The following is a 16802-nucleotide window of genomic DNA, read 5'->3' on the forward strand; positions in this document are numbered from 1 at the left end:
AAGATTAAAGGTTCCTTACAGAAATATTTCTTAGTCACTGCTACTGCAAAATGCTTCTTCATACTCCCTGTCATATCCAATAAAATTAAGATTCTAGATTTTGTCTTATAAATAATTGTATGGTTTCCTGTCTCCTTACTTACTGTAATTTAATATTTATCTATTTATATCAGGCAGTGGTGGTACATGCCTCCTCTTAGGAGGCAGAAGCAGGCAGATCTTTGTGAGTTCAAGGCCAGTCTGGTCTACAGAACAAGTTCCAGGACAGCCAGGGTGACACAGAGAAACCCAATCTCTAAAAACTGAAGACAAAAGTTTATAGATTTAATGCATGTATGGAGGTCAGAGACAGTGTTCAGGAATCTGTTTCCCTTCCAGCATGTGTGTTCCAGGGGTTTGGCAGCAACTGTCTTTACTGGCTGGGCCGTCATCTCCCCAGGCCTTCTGTTTTGTGCCTAACAAGTTATGGAACTAAAGGTGTGCAGCCACTTTACAGGGTTTTAAACCCAGGATTTTGTGTTAGCCATACTCTACCAATTAAGCTATATTCCCAGCTTGCTATTTATTTATTTGGTTCGAGACAAGGTCTCACCATTTAACACTGGCTGACTTGGAGCTTTCTATGTAGACCAGGCAGGTGTCTTAGGGTCTCTTTTGCTGTGGTGAAACGCCATAACCAAAAGCAACTTGGAGAGGAAAGGACTTATTTGGCTTATGCTTCCTTCCACATTACTGCTCATCACTGAAGGACATGGACAGGAACACAAACAGGGCAGGAACCTAAAGGCAGGAGCTGATGCAAAGGCCATGGACAGGAGCTGCTTACTGGCTAATCTCCCATGGCCTGCTCAGCCTGTTTTCATATAGAACACAGGACCACAGTCCAAGTAACTCCAACTTGTTATGTAAAGTTTAGCCAATACACTAGTACAACAAAGATCTCCGCCATTTTATGCTGTGCTGGGGATCAAATCCAGACTTGCACAGGGGTAAGCAAACTCTCTACCAATTTTTTTGTGCCTCTGCCTCCCCAGGACTGGGCAAACACTTCCACCAATTGGACGTTTTGTGTTTGGGGGTAGGATCAGGAGCTGAGCTCTTATAGCAGCGAAAGGACAACTCTGTAAGTTGTCTTATTCCTTCACCATTAGATGAGTTCTGTGTATTGAACTTAGGTCTTTATGACTGCTTGGGTTTCACTGGCCTTTGACCAGGTGAACCTTTTCACAGGCTCCACATAAACAACTCCTTAAAGTGTCCTAATTCTGGAACACGTGGAGGAGGCTTACAGTAGAAAAATGGCAGAGCAGGACTCTCCCTAATTTCGAAGCGAATCAATGATTAAGAGTGGTATGGTGCAGGAGACTGGAAATGCCTGAGATTAAGAGCCCGGGTTTCTCCTCCAGGTGACTCAAGTTCAACTCCCAGCACCCACCTGAAGGCCAGCACACAACTACACATTAAAAAAAAATGTTTAAGAACTGGTATGGTATAAAAACACGGCAGGTAGTGCTAGCCTGTCGTGCCAGCACGAGAAAGGCTAAGGCAGGAGGACTGCCTAATTGTTAGGACCAGCCTGGGCTACGCAGTTCCGGGACAGCCCGAAATTCAAAAATTGGCACAAAGCAGCAGGCACTCCCAAGCAGCGACTATTCCCGGGGAAGCCAAGCGGGGCTGAGTTACACAGGACATAAATGTACAGTCCGCGAGCCAAGCCCAGGATCCGCGCTCCGCCAACGGCAGCGGCGAAACCCGCGAGAGCACTCAGCCGGAAGAGCCGCGGATGGCCCGGCCAGCTCTCCGGAAACTCCCGCCCCTTTCCCCTTTTAGGGGAAGTCCTCGCTTGCGTCAGAGCGGCCCTAAGGCGGCGGCAGGGAACAGCCTTCCTCACTCCTGACTTCCGCCGGTCCCTGGTCTGGAGTCGCGGCCTTCCCCGCTCTCGTTCGCCCCTACTCTGCGGCGTCCGACCATGTTTGGCCTTCGGAAAAACGCGGTAATCGGCTTGAACCTGTACTGCGGCGGCGCTAGCCTCGGCGCGGGCGGCGGTTCTCCGGCAGGGGCGCGCCTGGCGGCCGAGGAGGCCAAGGCGCGGCGCGAGGGGGGAGGGGAGGCCGCTCTGCTGCCCGGCGCGCGGGTGGTCGCCCGGCCGCCGCCCGTGGGCGCCGAGGACCCCGACGTCACCGCGTCGGCAGAGAGGCGGCTGCTGAAGTCGCCCGGCCGCCTCGCCGTGCAGCCCGAGGAGATGGCTGCGTCGGCCGCCGCCATCATGTCTCCCGAGGAGGAGCTGGACGGCTATGAGCCCGAGACGCTCAGCAAGCGCCCGGCGGTGCTGCCCCTACTGGAGCGCGTGAGCGAGGCGATTAAGAGCTCCGGGGCCGACGGCTCGCTGCCCTCCACGCCGCCGCCGCCAGAGGAGGAGGACGACGAGCTGTACCGCCAGTCGCTGGAGATTATCACGCGCTACCTGCGGGAGCAGGCGACCGGCTCCAAGGACTCGAAGCCCCTGGGCGAGGCCGGCGCGGCGGGCCGGAGGGCGCTGGAGACCTTGCGGCGCGTGGGCGACGGCGTGCAGCGCAACCACGAGACGGCCTTCCAGGGTAAGCGGCGCCCAGGGCGGGCCGGGCCCTGCGGGAAGAGCCGGAGCCTGGCTCTGTAACCAGAATATTCGGGCCGTGAGTCATTGTTTCCGCCCATCTGGCTGTTGGGTTCAAAGGCCGGAAAGGGTGGGATGTCAATGTCGGCGTGGGGTCCGCCAGACTGTTCTAGAGCCGGGAGAGCCTGGTCCCCTCGTCGTGGGTGGGCAGAGGGGGTCGTGCCCCGCTGCAGACAAAGGAGGCCATGAGGTTTCTTGCTTTTCTTCTCAGGCATGCTACGGAAACTGGACATTAAAAACGAAGACGATGTTAAGTCGTCTTTTTCTCGAGTGATGGTTCATGTTTTCAAAGATGGCGTAACAAACTGGGGAAGGATTGTGACTCTTATTTCTTTTGGTGCCTTTGTGGCCAAACACTTAAAGAATATAAACCAAGAAAGCTGCATCGAACCATTAGCAGAAAATATCACAGATGTTCTTGTAAGGACGAAACGGGACTGGCTTGTGAAACAAAGAGGCTGGGTAAGTTTCCCTTGTGGTTTAAAGAGGCTTTGGAGTGGAAATCGGGTGCAGGATTTTGTGAAGGAGGAGGTACCTGAAGGTTTTTTTTTAGCTCCTTTCTGGTTTCAGATCTAATTTATGTATCTCTTGTTGCTCGATGGTGGTCGTTGTAGGTGGTAGGTCCAGAGAAAAACTGATTATGACGGTCTTGAATTGTACCAAAAGGTCTTGTATTCTGTAGGTTGTTCTTCTAATTCAGTTGGATAATCTTCAGAGCAGTGGATTCAAACCGTGATGAAGTAAGAGTCACCTGTGATGACTAAATTACATTCCCAGTGGGCCCCTCATTTTAATCAAATGGATAAGGGGTAGAGCCTGCATTTTAGAAGCTAATACCCAAAGAGCTCTGGTGTAAGGTGTGCTCGACCTCCTTAGGAAACGCTGACCCATGGGAGAAATACCACATGGGGATCCAAAGAGTGGTTAGAATTTCTGTCTTTTACCTGAATACTGGGCCCCCTAAGTTCTTTTGTTCAGAGTGTATTAAAATAATTGAGGTGCAATACAGCTGCTGTAAGTTAACTGTTGTGACTCACTGGAAAGAAGTCCAGAAATATCTCTTGCATCCCAGGAGTAGGTAATAATTAGTACACCATTCTTTGGGGGATATTTTAATTCACCCTTTCTCTGTATTTAGCGTTACAACAGCAGAAACCCATACTTGAAAATGTGCTTTTCTTTTTTGTTTTCTAGGATGGGTTTGTGGAGTTCTTCCACGTACAGGACCTAGAAGGCGGCATCAGAAATGTGCTGCTGGCTTTTGCGGGTGTTGCTGGAGTGGGGGCTGGTCTGGCATATCTAATAAGGTAGCTTGTGAGTGCAATAGGTGACTCTTAAACCTCCAGCCACCAACTACAAGCTTCTGTGAGGACAAATGTGCTTTTGGAGGTGCACTTGACGCTGCCCAGGATTTTAACAGTCCACTTCTACTGTAACATCACAGCAGAAAGAAAGTGGCTACAGGACTGTGGCTAACAAGAATAAATACATGGGGAAAAGTGCTCCCTCTGGAAGAGTCACTGTCTGAATGAAGCAAAGTTCACTCTCAGCAAACCTTGGGAGGCCATGGAGGAGGACTTGTAGAATGAATGAAAAGGGTGAATGGAAAGGTTTGATTTCCTTGTCTGGAGACGGAAGAGTGGCCAGTCATCAGGCTAGTAACAGTTCAATAAATATGCAGAACCCATCACTCCTCGTGTTGAGAGAGAAGACCTACAGTGTTGGTTGGTGACTTGTGTTAAATGGATTTTTAACCTACAAGTAACCAAACTGACTAGAAGCTGCAATGCTGTACTAGAATGTGAAGGGAGGCGCTCTCTGAGCAGGCCCGGGTGTGTGTGTCAGCAAAGTTCAAGTGTGCAGGACTTCTAGACCTGTCTACTTGGCTTGAATGATTCTTAAGTTTTATTAGCCTAATGATGGCCAAAAAGTACTTAAGATTCACTAATTAGTTACAAAACTGAACAGCCTCAATTTTTAAGAAAACTTATGAAATGTATTTGTCTGTAAAAATTGTATATATTTTTACAGAAAGTCTATTTCTTTGAACATAAGAAGGAATTCTTGGATTTAGTTTTTTTCCATACCCTTTTGAAATTTGCAACTTATCTAGTTAGAAATGTATTTCTTACAGCTTTTTAAAACTTTGTCATGATCAGTTGTAGTATATATGCAGGGCTGGTTGTGTGTGTGGACTGGTTGTAGAACAAATCGGATTTATAACTATGCAGGGTTAATTATCCAATCTGTTTTTGTATTTAAGGATCACAGGTAGATGTAAGACATTTGCTCCCCTGTTGACTTACTAAATTGTAAAATGGTTTGGGAAGGCAGGATAGAATCAACCATGGTGCTATTCACAGGGCTTACTCGTTTAACACAAGTTTAAGCCTGGTTTCAATAAAACAAATATGTATTTCTTTTCTACTAATGATTGCCAAGCTTTGTTTGGAATTTCTGTATTGGTCTCTGTAGATGTCCCACCTGTAGTGTTGAATTAACCTTTACTTCCTCTCCTTTACATGTTGGCTTGTTATGTTCCCTGTTCACCTATAGATATAGTCGTCTACATACCCTCCCTGTGCTCTTTAATGGCCATGTTAGTTATCTACTACATTAGAACCCTCACTCCTACCCCCAATACTTCAAACCTAAGTAATCCTATTCAGAGTCAGCACAACTTCTTGTTCGAGGATAGTGAAGCTTCCCTTTGAGCCCTGTGACCAACAGTGACCAGGTATGGGGATTCTTGTGTTTCCATTGTTACTTTATCCTATTTTGGTAGGTGAAGCATCAAAGGTCCCCTTGGGAATTTCAACAGTTGGAGTGAGCTGCAGCATAGCTTTATAGTTTGCTTCAAGTGTGAGTATGTTCACTTGAGTTTAGAGAAACATGGGTTTTGTTAAACCCAGTTATACAAAAGCCACTGGTAAACTGAAGGTGTTTAAGCTAGGGTCATTTGAAAGCTTCAGCCTCAGAATGTGACCTTTAGTCAAGGCTGCAGATAAAAATAGGCGTGAATCAAAGGACTAAGAATGTAATGGGGAAGAAGTGCCCTGCCTGCCCATCTCAGCCATAAGGCCATCTTGCTGGAGCAATTTGAACCTATGTATTTATCCTTGATCATAATTTGCTTATTTATGTTTAACTCTTTGGACTTAAGAGCACTTTATGTAGTTGAATAAACCCTATAGGCTGAGGTGACTAAAAGGTTAGCCTCTCATACTCCAGTCATGGAAGTTGTGTTTACTAGGAGCCTGACTTCCCAGCTCACAAGTGGGGAGGGAAAGCTGAAGTACAGACAGGATCTTAGTAGGTATTTTAGGTCCAGGGCCATGAAGACTTGGAGAGTTCAAGTGGTTGGGGAAGGGATTGATTTAGAGGGAGAAGAAGCATGTGGTCTGAGTGCTGACTAGATGAATAGTTGAGGCACATCCTCCAAAGTGAAGAGGGGGAGGGGCTGCTTGGAAAGATGGCTCTCAGCAAATTGTTTGTCTTACATGTCTCTCAGGGAAAACATGCAATCTTGAAGCATCTTCCATGTACATTCTGTCTGGGTGAACACCTTCATTCTGGTAGAGCACCTAACATTTTTAACAGCTGTTCCCGAAAGGGTTAGGACCAACTGCAAATTAATGTGGGTTGTAAATGTTACCCTAACTTCTGTTTCTTCTAAGAAAAAAATAAACCTTTTCCCCCAAAGTAAGGTGTGGTGTGGGTCTCTTTCTTATCGCCTTCCTCCCTTGCGTAAGCCTTTTAGGGAACTCAGCTGAGCAAGTGAAATAAGAGGCAGAAGTCTACAGTTGGTTTGCCTTATAGCAAAGGAATATATAGTGCATGTAAATTTAAGTTTGTGAATGTATTTCTGCTTAAACTAGTTCTGTACTTTTGAGTGGTGGGGTAGAAGGCTTTTTCATTTCCTTTGAAACCTCAAAATAGCCCAGGCTAGACAATCTTAAAAACTTGGATATCTCAGTACCACACCTGGCCTTGTTTTTGAGATTTTTCCTGTCTGGAATCCATTAACCAAGGTTGACCTTGAATATCTTTGATGTGCTTGGATCTTGGGTGTGTTAACCCTGCTGCTGCTGGCAGTGAGAGGGCTTGGAGAAATAGCTTCCACCAGCCAAGTGCAGGATTCTTCCATTGAGTTACCAAGTATCAGTGTGCATGAAAACAATTCCAGGAGTTGTACAATGGTTCAATTTGTAAATCAAGGTTTTCTTCTGTTGTGACACTTGAAGATCAAACTTGGTGGCTGGTACCCTTACCCACTTGGACATTTCAACAGCCCTATCTGGTGTGTGGCTTTTAAGTGTAAAAAGGTTAGCAAAGCAATGACACATACCTTTTGAGATCAAGATCAATCTAAGATTTTTAGTTGGTTTTCAGTGCTCACTCCAAGCACTGTTAGAACCACTATCCTGCCTTTGTCACATACATACCTTGAAAGGGAGGTGGTCGCTATGGAAATGTGCAAATTTGAGATTTGCATAACCAGTTTTAACATTGTTCCCTCTTCCATGGGTTTTATTATTCAGACAGTAACTTACATGTAACTTATGTAAAGCTGCTTTGAGGTAGGCATACTGACTGACACGCCCATAATCCCATCACTTGGGCTGAGGCAGAAGTGCCTCCTGGAGTTAAAGGCCAAGGAGGGCTTCATAGTGCAGTGTTCTAAAAGTGAGGGTGTGGGGGAAGGAGCTGAAGAGATGGTTCTGCAATCTTGGAGTGCTGAGTTCAGTTCCCAGCATCATGTAAGGTAACCCGGAATATCTGAGTAAAGCGCCAGGAAATGTGTGATGGGCTCTTCTACCTTGATCCTTGTCCACAAATTCCCAACAGACACAAAAGCGAAAGGACTGAAAAAGAACTGTACAAGTGTGTTCCCTTGGCACAGGCATGTTGGGACAATGACAACCAAGGAAAAGTAAGACAACATACACTCAAATCTTGGCCTGGCGCATACACCTGTACTCCCAGCAGAAGGATTACATCAGATTCAAGGTAAGCCTGTGCTACATAACAAGACTGACAAGCGCCCAGAACACAAGCCTAACTAAGTTCTCAGTTTGCTGTTGGTAATTGGTGATGGAATGTTCTTTTGACATGGCTAGGCTTGCATTGAACCTTGGGCACTTCTGCCTTAGCCCTGTATGACATCATGATGCCCCATTGATGCTTCATGGAGTGGTGGTGCACACCTGGGAATCCCAGTGACTGGAGATGGAGGCCTGAGGGTCTGGGGTTAAAGGGCAGCCTTTGCCTCTTGGGGATTTGGAAGCTGGTTTCGACCATCTCAAAGCTTGTTTAGGGTGTGGCAGTGCATATCTTAATTTCACCACTACTTGGGAGGAGTTTATTAAAGCCAACCAGGACTTTTACTCAAAAGAGTAGCCTGGGTCACTAGAGGCCTCAGTAATGACAGGGTGGGAGGCACACATACCATGTTAGACATAACTAATGTTAAAGCAGCTTGTGCTGGGGTGAACCCAGAGCCTTCTGAACACTAGCAATCGGTCAAACAGCCTACTAGCTGTTGGTTGGTTGGTTTTTTTGTTTGTTTTTTTCTTCCTGTCTTGTGATTTTACATTTTTCTGAGATGTTAGTAAGAGGTACTGGAGTTTAAACCACAGCCTCATGAATTATTTTGCTGAGCTACACCTGCTTGTCTGGTCCAGTAACTCAGAGCTATGTCATGTTGTTGCTGAAGAATCCTTTCCAAGTTGGGAGTGTCACTCATTATTAGGCTGTATAATTAACCTTTTCGAGGTCCTAAATTCAGTCTCCTGCATTCACACTACCATCCTGTGCCCCCTTAAAGACACACTGGCACTCTAACCCAGGCTGGGATCAAACTTGGGATGATAGTTTTGCCTCTGCCTCTCAAATGCCGATGTGAGGCAGCCACAGGGCAGCCTAAAAACGAAGCAAGCTTTGATAACTGGAGGATTTTATAAAAATGAGCATTCGGAAAGTCCCGTTAGTGTACAGCATGGTTACTGACGGCCCAGAGCACAGCTCGGCTCCTGGAGCTGGAGGCTGCAGTTTTCTTGTATTTAGGGCTTGTTCAGTGATTTCATGAACCTCCTCCAACCCCTCTTCAAAGCCTTCTCTAGAGATTTGAAAACGTAGTTCTCTTCCTTCACCTTAGTTACAGTGTTAGCTTAGCTTATCTCAGCTATTCAAAGCATCTGGAGGGGGGAGGGGCACCCGCAGGGAGGCTGGTGAGTCAAAGGACTCAGAGAATGGAGTGGTTTGTTTTTGAGACCAAGTGTCACTGGGTTGCCCAGGCAAAACCTGGACTCCAGTGACTGACTCTCTTACCTGGGTCAAAGGAAGAAGATGCTGGCTTTGGATCAGTAATTCTTACTAATGATTTGAGACAGGGTAGCCTTGAAACTCCCTGCTCTAGGTTACTTGAATTTCTGATCTTCCTGCCTTCACCTCTCAGGTATTGAAATCATATATGCCTTTGCTACCTCACCAGGCTCTCTATACACTAGTTCTAAGGTAGACAAGAAAGGCTCTGGGAGGGAGATACGTTGTTTTTGGCTTTCTTTGAAGTCTTACTAACTGGCTTGCAAATCTTTGTGTAGACCAGACTGGCCTTGAACGTGAACATACAGCCATCTTTCTTCCCATGAATTAATACAAAATAATAATTGGTTCCAACAGCTGGGAAATGTCTTGGAGTCCATTTTATTTTAGTTTTTGAGACTGGCTTTACTATGTGGCTCTGGCTGTGTAGACCAGGCTGGCCTCAGACTCAGGGGGATCTACCTGCCCTTACTCCTAGGTGCTAGGATTTATGGCATGTGTCACCACACCCTTCTGTCCTTATTTTTGAGACAGTGTCTCCATATGTAGTCTTAGCTTGCTTAAAGGTTGTCATGTAGACCAATCAATAGATCATGCTGGTTTCGAACTCCCAGGATCTGCCTCCCAAGTGCTGGGATTAAAGGTTCATGGCCCAGCCAGCTTTATTTTTAATTACCTGTATGTGGGAGAGAGTTAATGTGATGTGAGCCGTCTGGTATACCTGCTGGGAAACAAATGCTGGTTTCCTTAAAGAACACCTTATGTTCTTAAAGGTGAGCCTTCACCAGCCCCCAAGAGTCTGGTTTGGAGTTTTACTTTTTTTCTCCAGGGAAGTGATATATAGTGCTGTGTATTCTTGAAATTGACTACACACTGACCTAGCTCCCAGTCGGCTCTGTACTTGGGTGGTGGTGGGGGAACTGATACAGCTCCCACTGTGGGGGTTGTGATATTAACATTGACTAGCTACATTAAGTGCCTTGTCTTACTGGAGACATTCTTGTTCCATGGGCCTTGTAAATGCTGGGATCACTGCCATGTCCTTACCTCAGCTTCTGTATGTGTAGCCTATTATACTAGAGCTGGAGCCTCACAGCTGCCTGGTCCTTCACCTTCCAGACTGTCAGCCAGGGAAGGAAGGCAAGCATAGGACCAAGAGCTACACTCTGCAAAACAAAATTTAATAGGAACAACCCCTCAAAGTTACTAAATACATGGAGGCTTCTAGTCTTAACTTTGTTCCCATGGGAGACTCGATTACTGCTCTTCCCATCCCGATTCAGAAAACCAGTTTGCTCTGGCTGCCCAGACTTCCCCCACGGACTGCATTTTTCTTGCCCATGAGCTCATTGTTTTGGCTGCTTTGCTGGTATTAACCCACCAAGCCTGTTGGGGAGATCTCAGCTCCTGGTCCCCTAACTGGCTGGAGCTGCATTCCATTCAGGATCTCACACCAGCCCTCGTGAGCTCACACGTGTTTGTTTGTTCAAGTTAACCTGGGACAAGGTGTGCTGGGCAAGAAATCAAGAAAATAGTCAAGGAAAAAGCTTTCAACTGGGAGCTTGCAGTTTTTTGGGTTTTTTGTTTGGTTGGTTGGTTGTTTTGAAGAACATGGTTAGCTTGTGTATTAGGTAAGCCTCAAACTTGAAGCAGTCTCCTGTCTTAGCCACCACCGCATGCTAGAAATGTAAGCATGAGCCAGTGTGCTTGGCACTATATTACATTCTTGTGGATCTATTATTCCTGAATCTCCTACCTTTCTTTGCTCACCCCCCACATCCCCATTTCCTAGTGTGCCTGGAGCAGTCTCGGCCTTGGAAGTGGTGGGGGAGGGACAGCTGGGCTGCATCGCAGAAGCAGCTGTTAGGTTTGTTCACGCTTCCTGAGGATGATAATCTTGTTTACTTCCTTTTGACCCTGAGAAACCCAGGTTTGGGCACAAGTGCAGCCTGCAGGTGACTGCTGTACAGACTGGTGTTTCTCCCAGTGTGGAACATTCTGGATTACTAAGTATGAGCTTGAGAACTCCTGCTTTTCCTCTTCATTCAAAACAAAAATAAAATACCATAAACTATGCTAGTAATTTCAACACATGAGAGGCAGACACAAAAGGATTACCCCAGTTCCAGGCTAGCCTGGGCTACAAAAAGAAAATTCCAAAGAAAATAAGATAAAGCAAAATTTAAAACAACAAACAGGCACTCAGAGGCTGTGGGAAGTGACGTGTTCTCATTTCTCAGAAAACCCTCATGAGGCAGTGAAACAGAAACAGGGAAACAACTGTGTTGAAATGAGGGCGTGTGTGTGTGTGTTTGTGTGTGTTGTAGTTGGTTTGATTTTTGTTGTTTTGTCCTGGGGATCCACTTGGGGCCTGTGGGCACACTAAAAACTCTTGCACTGTGCACCCCAGCCTGATCCAACATCAGCTTTAGGAACAGCTGCTCTGCGAGACACCTTGCTGATGGCTGCGTTTTGGGGAGTCCTTGTTGCTTGCCAGCTTCCCCTCCCCCACATTTGGTGGTTGAAGTCTGGTCTCTTCCTTTCTGTGTTGTGATCTCTATAGAGCAGAAACTAGGTATGGTGGTGTCAGCCTACACAAGGGAAGGAAGCCACAAGTGCTGGTGCACTGGGAGGCTAGCCTGCTCTACATAGTGAGACTCTGCCTTAATTTGGTTTCTTTTAAAACAGTTGGGAGCTGGAGAGATGGCTCAGCAATTAAGAGCACTGACTGCTCTTCCAAACAGCAACCACATGGCAGCTCACAGCTGATCCAGTACCTTTAGACAGACATACATGCAGACAAAGCACAGATGCACCTTTAAAAAAAATAGGTGGGGGGCTAGAGAGGTGATCAAGAGTTAAGAATGTTAAATGTTCCTGCAGAGGTCCCAGCACCCATACAGAGCGGCTTACAGCCGCCAGTGGCTGGAGCTTCAGGAGGACAGAGCTCTCTTTTGGCCTTGCAGACACCTGTGTATGTGATGAGCCCACACAGATGTAAATTTTAAAAAGGAAGAAATTGCTTAAGAAAGTTAAAAGAATTATCAATTTGGAGGGAAAGGAAAACTTTTGGTTTAAGAATTTGACAAAAGGGGGTCGCTTAGCAGTTAAGAGCACTGTCTGCTCTTCCGAGGTCCTGAGTTCAATTCCCAGCAACCACATGGTGGCTCACAACCGTCTGTAATGGGATCTGATGCCCTCTTCTGGTGTGTCTGAGGACAGCTACAGTGTACTTATATATAATAAATTAATTAATAAAAATTAACTTACTTTAAAAAGAAAAGTTTCAGTGTCATGATCTGTTCCTGTCCATCACCCTTGTACCGCAGCACACACATGCATGGTTGCAGCAGAATATACAGCCTGCAAAACCTAAATAGTGACCATCTAGTTAAACAGAGCAAGGCTTACTCACCCTGGACTGTGCTAACAAGGCTCACTGTGTGAGAAAGTGCCATGGTGGCACATGTCCCCAGCACCTGGGAGGTGAGGCAGGAGGACCAGGGGACCTGGAGTTAAATGCTGCTTCAGCTGCAGGACACCTATCTCAAAACAACAGAGGCTGGAGAAATGGCTCAAGGGTTGTAAGCTCTGGCTGTTCTTCCAGAGTTGAATTCCTAGCACCAATATGGAAGCTCTCAACTGTCAACAACTCAGCCCAGGGGATCAGATACCCTCTCATAGGCATACATGCAGGCAGAACACCAATTCACGTAAAATAAAAACAATTTTAAAATAGAAAATGGGGCAACTGTTGGGCATGGTGGCACACCCTTTAGTTTTTTACCTAGAATTTATTTTTTATAGATTTATTTCATGTATGTGGGTACGCTGTCACTCTTCAGACACACCAGAAGAGGGCATCAGATCCTATTACAGATCGTTGTGAGCCACTGTGTGGTTGCTGGGAATTGAACTCAGGACCTCTGGAAGAGCAGTCAGTGCTCTTAACCACTGAGCCATCTCTCCAGTCCCCTAGATTTGATTTATTTTATTTGAAAACACTGAAACTGTCTTCAGACACACCAGAAGACTGTATCAAATTTCGTTACAAATGGTTATGAGATGTGGTTGCCCCGGATTGAACTCAGGACCTCCATAAGAGCAGGTAAAGGCACTTGCTGCCAAGCATGATGAGCTGAGTTCTATTCCCAGGATAAAAAAGACCGGAAGTTGTCCTCTGCCCGAATCACTGGAGCAGCAGGGCACTTGCATGCGCCTTCCACACACAAAGCACCTGTGGGGGGTGGGGTGCGGGTGGTTCCTTCACAGCTGAACCAACAGGTTTTGGTTCTCACACAGGAAATACATGGCCTGGTCTGTTTCCCTTTTGTTGTGAATGTAGGGGGTGGGGAGTGAAGGGGTTTTATTCGGAGGTCCAGTTGGCTTGGAAAACTCTTGATAATCCTTCCTTTGCCTCAAATGTGAGAGCAAAGATGGGCAGCACCCCCAACTCTCTGGGTTTAAGCAGACACAGCTGATGTTCCCTGCCAGCTAATTACTGAATCTCCAGTCCTAACCAGCTGCCAACCCCAGACCAAAAGCATCCTTCTTTGGAATCCTCCCCAGTCCCCCATCTCCTAGGTAAAGGAGCCCAGCCCCAGACTGGTGATTGGTACTAGGTTTGCTGAGATTAACCCAGACTGTTTCTCTCTTGTTGTCAGACTTAGGTACTTTCCTGAGACTTCCTACTTCCTGTACAAAGAAGGTGCTTTTCTCGCCTCCCCACCTGCCCTGCAACAAGCAAACCCTTCTAAGACACCCCCACTCAGCCGAGGGATGGTGGGTTTGAGGGGTGCGGGTGAAGGATACCCCATCACCACTCAGACCTCCTCAGGCCACAGGCTATTAGCAAGGTGCTCCTTGGCTGCAAGAGAAGGGTCCCTGGGTCAGTTTCCTGGTAAGAGAGGAGAAAGCAAAGTGTAAGCGCTGGGTTTGGTGTGGTGACACATGCCCAGCACTTTGGAGCCATGGGCAAAGAGGATCACCACAAGCTCCAGGCAAGCCAGAGCTACAGAGAGGACAGGCAAGAAAAGAAAGAGGACCAGCTGGAGCGAGTCCAGAAGGCTGTGGCTCTTGAGTTTTCTCCATCCCACATCCTCAATCCTTAATGTCTGCTTGACCCTCAGCTATAATCCTCACGTGGGTTTCTTGACTGAGTGGTTCATGACAGACACTCAAGCTTGGGGCAGCAGCCTAGTAGTTTGTGCTCATCCTCAGTACTGCTGACCAGAAAGTGAAGTGTGGCTGAGAGGCCGAGGAGGGAGCTGAAACTCCGGCTGCGCACACCTGCTTCCCAGGTGGCCCAGGTGGCCGACGAGGACCACGAAATCTAGTGGCTAAATTTAGTAAAAAGGCTGCTGCTTAAATTGAGAGAGTATTTACCCTAGGAAGTTGAAGTAAGGGTAGGGGATCCCTAGCCACACGAGCTTTAAAAAAAAAAAGCAATGCAGGGGGTTAGAGAGATGGCTAGCAGTTGAGAGCACTGACTGCTCTTCCAGAGATCCTGAGTTCAAATCCCAGCAACCACATGGTGGCTCACAACCATCTGTAACGAGATATGATGCCATCTTCGGGTGTGTCTGAAGACGCTACAGTGTGCTTATATATAATAAATAAATCTTTAAAAGAAAAACAATGCAGGACCCAGCGCTTCATGCATGCTAAGTAAACTCACACAGTTCATCTCTCCCTCTGCATGCTTGCTCTCTGTGTGCATGCTTTGCTCCCGTCACTGCGCACCTCCCCCTCCCCCATCTCAAGTCTCAAAGGTCCAGTTCCTCTTAAGTTCTTACTTAAATTCCCCCTTGCACCAAACCAGGGCCTTCACCGCATCCATCTGCCCTTTGGGTTCTAACTTCCTTACTCAGACCCTCTAGAGAGTTTCAGAGGTCGGCAAAGTGGTGTTAGGCCACACTGCCCCTTCTAGCAGCTCAGGGAAAGGGGTGCTTTAAGTGGGGCCTTCCTTCCCAGAAGCGTCTGCTCTGACCCCATACTGCTCACAGTTGACCTCAGGACTGCAAAGACTCTTTACAGTGAGGAAGAAGAGGACCGACCCACCCCCATCCCTCAGAGAACTGGCTAGAGGCTCAGGCTATCAGCGAAAGAAAGGAGGTGTGTTAGCGATGTTGGGGGAAACCTAGTGGGCTATGGCTGCATTCTCCACCGGCGATTGGCTCTCCAGCCCAGACTGAACTCTAAACCTGCCCAGCAACAGCCCTAAGAGGCCTCAAAAGGGAGGGGAAGTCAGCTGAGCTGTGGCCTCCACCCCAGCCCGGTTTCCAGGAACCGATGGGAGGGCCTGGGAGCGCAGCCACCCCTCCCTTACTCTGGGACTCTGCGTTCACAGCCTGTATCTGGAAACTGACCTCTGGGCCCCATTTCTCTGGTCCCTACATCGTTGTTTTCCCTTCCAGGGTCACCCAGAAAGAAGCACATGTGACCATGCTCAGAGGCAGGGGCATTTTTGAAGCCTCCTTTCGGAAGTCCTGTCCTGTCAATTTTTTCCCTGTGGTGGTTTTTGAGACAGGATCTCAGGATAGCCCAGGCTGGCCTTGTGATCCTCCTGCCTCAGCGTCCCAAGTGCTGAGCTCACCTTGTGGCTTTATTTTTGAATGGAAAAAAAAAAAAAGAAAAAGGAAGGGACAGGACTGCTTCTACCTATGAGGAAGGAGAAAATTTACAATGGGTCAAAAGGAGAGCAAAGCCAGCGGCAGCCACTTCAGATAGTCCTCGGCGGTTCTGACCTTGGGAGGGGAGGAGGGGGAAGGGAGAACCACGTGCTGCAGCCTGGAGGCCGAAGGTACAACAGGGGCAGGTTGTCAGAATGGTTGCTTATACAGGGAGGGGCAGCTTAGTTCCCTGGGCGGGGAGACAGGGTGTGCCAGCCATTCCCATGTAGCTGGTAGGGACTGAGGGATGCTGGGAGAACCTGGCCATCTTGTACACTTTGATATATTAAGCAGGCACCTCAGCCATTTGTCCCAGGTTTGAAATGTAATAATTTTCCTTCCCCTTCCTGCTCGGCCACATCCAGCTGTGTCCCAAGGCTTTGTACCATTCTAATGTAACAAAAGTTCTACAGTAGAAAAACCTATTTCTAGGGCAACTTGGTATCTACGGAGTCTAGCTATGTTCAGAAAATAGTAGTCACTGAGTAAACCTGTTTGCAGGCTTTCTTTAATGGCCAAATTCAGCCTGTTTGGAAAGGCATGGACGGGAAGGGGTTGCCTCCAGTGGGTGCATCTGAAGCAAGAAATTGAGGACTGTAGGGGTCAGGGGAGAGAACCCTGGAGAAGGCTGCCCTTTCTATCACCTTTAGCAAGTTATTTACTTTGAAAGAAACACGGGGAGAGGGAAGAGGTGGGGGAGGGAGGAGGCCTGGTGAGACATCTCTGAGGAATGTGTCTCTGGCAGGACATCTGGTCCTGCCTTGGCCCCTCCTCCCTCATCCTGCAGTCAGAGTCAGGCGAGCCAAGTTCCTCGGTTTCTGCTGAGCAAGGGGAGGGGGCAAAGTCACGCACACCCACGGGAAGCAGTAAGCCTAGGGTCTAACAGGGAAGTGGGTTAAAAAGAAGCCAAGGCCAGAGCAAGAGAACCTGAGAAGCGGCTCCCGACCCTGCCCCCCAAGCCAGCTTGGCCCTGGCCTAAAAATTCCTCCTGAATTCCTAGAGACTGCAGGAAGAGCCTATCCAAAAGCCCACCACAAGCTCTCTGCTGGGATCCAAGCACCCATTACTGTTCCTAAACGGGGGAAAGTAGCGGCCTCTAGTGGCCAATCAACCATCTGAAGCTCTGGGGTGGGACAGGATCTCAGGCCCTCGAG

At 47.6% G+C, this 16802-nt stretch overlaps 1 protein-coding gene across 2 annotated transcripts; it reads left to right on the top strand.

Moving 5' to 3' along the window:
• Nucleotides 1-1774: 1774 nt before the first annotated feature.
• Nucleotides 1775-5084, top strand: MCL1 (MCL1 apoptosis regulator, BCL2 family member). Of its 2 annotated transcripts, XM_080915175.1 has the most exons (3): nt 1847-2597; nt 2865-3115; nt 3848-5084. In XM_080915175.1, exons 1-3 carry the CDS (start codon nt 1970-1972, stop codon nt 3962-3964), a joined length of 996 nt encoding a protein of 331 aa, XP_080771301.1. In that variant the 5' UTR covers nt 1847-1969; the 3' UTR covers nt 3965-5084. The 2 variants fall into 2 exon arrangements, with proteins under 2 accessions (XP_080771302.1, XP_080771301.1); XM_080915176.1 differs by lacking the exon at nt 2865-3115 and having other exon boundaries at nt 1775-2597.
• The last annotated feature ends 11718 nt before the right edge of the window (nt 5085-16802 follow it).

Source organism: Micromys minutus, assembly GCF_963924665.1.
Source record: "Micromys minutus genome assembly, chromosome: 4".
NCBI lineage: Eukaryota > Metazoa > Chordata > Mammalia > Rodentia > Muridae > Micromys > Micromys minutus.

Excerpts from the sequence above, each read along its gene's own strand:
- MCL1 (XM_080915175.1), top strand. The coding sequence starts at position 1,970 with ATGTTTGGCCTTCGGAAAAACGCGGTAATCGGCTTGAACCTGTACTGC. Across the intron at positions 2,598-2,864 it reads CCACGAGACGGCCTTCCAGG|GCATGCTACGGAAACTGGAC; the intron begins GTAAGCGGCGCC and ends TTTTCTTCTCAG. Across the intron at positions 3,116-3,847 it reads TTGTGAAACAAAGAGGCTGG|GATGGGTTTGTGGAGTTCTT; the intron begins GTAAGTTTCCCT and ends TTTGTTTTCTAG.